General features: G+C 46.9%; 1 protein-coding gene across 1 annotated transcript in view; it reads right to left on the bottom strand.

Annotated features, from left to right (window-relative positions):
- The window catches only part of LOC106881810 (dentin sialophosphoprotein), a gene marked incomplete at its 3' end in the record, with an annotated part of 32,989 nt that overhangs the window by 3,039 nt on the left and 27,634 nt on the right, over positions 1-2,316 (bottom strand). Inside the window, exon 4 of the mRNA XM_014932326.2 lies at positions 978-1,909. Coding sequence (XP_014787812.1) covers positions 978-1,909 — 932 coding nt within the window. The remainder of the gene's footprint in view (positions 1-977; positions 1,910-2,316) is intronic.

Genomic DNA, 2,316 nt, shown 5'->3' on the forward strand with positions numbered 1-2,316 from the left:
AAAAAACCCTATTTTATTTTTACAATCAAATATTATTAGGAATTGTATAAAAAGACAATTGTTAAAAAATTCTGTATTGTGTGTGTAGTCTTTTATTTGTTTGTTTCAGTCACTTGACAGCGGCCATGCTGGAGCACCGCCTTTAGTCGAGCAAATCGACCCCAGGACTTATTCTTTGTAAGCCTAGTACTCATTCTATCAGTCTCTTTTGCCGAACCGCTAAGTTACGGGGATGTAAACACACCAGCATCGGTTGTCAAGCGATGTTGGAGGGACAAACACAGACACACAAACATACGCGCACACACATATATGAAGGGCTTCTTTCAGTTTCCATCTGCCAAATCCACTCACAAGGCTTTGGTCGGCCTGAGGCTATTGTAGAAGACACTTGCCCAAGGTGCCATGCAGTGGGACTGAACCCGGAACCATGTGGTTGGTAAGCAAGCTACTTACCACACAGCCACTCCTGTGCTCAACCAATTTATTGCAGATAAATTTTAACAAGAAAATTTTAAATGGACCCTAGACAAGAACCATTGGGTTAGAAGAACATTATTGAGGCCCCTTTTTACAGTTCGATGCCCTTCATCCTGCTAACCCTTCCTTGATTTTCAAGTAAGATTCTCTAAGGTCCTTCCAGTTGACTGGATCAACCAAACAGCCTGCTCATGAAATTAACTTGCAAGTGGTCGAGTACTCCACAGACACATGTACCCTTAACATGGTTCTGAGGGAGATTCAGTGTGACACAGAAGTTGACAAAGCTGGCCCGTTTTGAATTACAGATACAACTCATTTTTGACAGCTGAGTGGACTGGGGCAACGTGAAATAAAGTGTCTTGCTCAAGGACACAATGACTTTTCCAGGAATCGAACTCATGACCTTGTGATCGTGAACTAAACGCCCGTAACCACTAAGCCAGGAACCTTCTCAATGTGCAACATATAACAAAAGCGAGGAATGCAGAACTTACCTCAGGTCTCTTCTTCTCCAAAGCCGAGACACTGCAGCTGTCGTCCGAAAACCCTTCAGGAGGGTTGTCAGAGGATGACACCCGAGACTTGCCATCCTGGTTGTCCTCGACAAAGAAATCCTCCTCTTCCTCCTCCTCTTCTTCTTCTTCCAACTCCTCCTCCTCCTCCTCCTCCTCGTCTTCCTCTTCTAAATCCTCCTCTTCCTCTTCCTCCTCCTCCTCCTCCCTGGTCGTAGCTGGCACGGTGAGGTTGCTGTCAGACCCAGTCCCTGCGGTGCTGCCAATGCTGCAGCTGGCCGCACCGCCGGTGGCGTCATCGGAGCTGCCAGTGGTGGCCGCCCCGTCGATCTCCACATCGATGTCGGACGAGGTGAACACCGGTTCAAATGGCTCCTTCAGCATTTTAACAACTTCGGTCTTGTGGCCACGCAGCTTGTTCTTCAGTCGATGGATGCCCTCCAGTTGGAAGTGGAGGTCACGCTGATCGGGCAGTGTTGGGAAATTGAAAATCAACTTAATCCAACCGGCGAGGTCGGCATAGCTCATGGTCGGATGCCTTTTCTTATAATAGAGCAATTCAAGGGCCAGAGCCTTCGACAGCTGCGACGCTGGCACATTTGGGCTCTCGCCCTTCTGTAACAGTTCAACGGTGATGCCCAGCTTGTCGCAGAGGGGGCCGAGATTTTTCTGCGGCTCCAAGAATGTCTCCTTTATCCAATCGACACCACCTCGTTTCAACCTGCGCCGTATTCGAGACAAGAAGTTAGAGATGTTTTCGGGAGGATCTAAGAAGAGATTCTCAAATATTCTTGGCAAGATCTTAACAAAAGTGTAGTCCTCACACGAGTAGATGTAGTCGGTGATGGCAAACCAAAAGCCGTACGTGGCACAGTCTTTCTGAAGTTTCTCCCATTCTTCGGCTGTCCATTCCTCTATTCAAAAGACACAAATAGACACTTTGTTAGTTATATATAAAAACAGATACACAAATACATGTATACACACACACATGCATGCATATATATATATATATACACACACATGTATAAACCTCCTTGTCTCACTGTCTGTTTCTTTTAGTTAGTGTCCACCACCCTACCCTGTCTCTATCCTCTGTCCCATATCTTGTGTCCACCCCCCTCCGTCTGTCCATGTGTCCTAGCTTCTCTCTCCTATCTGCTCCCAGTTTTCATCTTCCTCCCTGTGTCCATCCATTTGTCCATCTCTCTGTCTCTAACGTAACACCGTCTGTTTCTTCTTGCCAATTGTTGAGAGAGAGAGAGAGAGAGAGCGAGAGCGAGAGAGAGAGAGAGAGAGAGAGAGAGAGAGAGAGAGAGAG

This window comes from Octopus bimaculoides, chromosome 28 (assembly GCF_001194135.2).
Source record: "Octopus bimaculoides isolate UCB-OBI-ISO-001 chromosome 28, ASM119413v2, whole genome shotgun sequence".
Taxonomy (NCBI): Eukaryota; Metazoa; Mollusca; class Cephalopoda; order Octopoda; family Octopodidae; genus Octopus; species Octopus bimaculoides.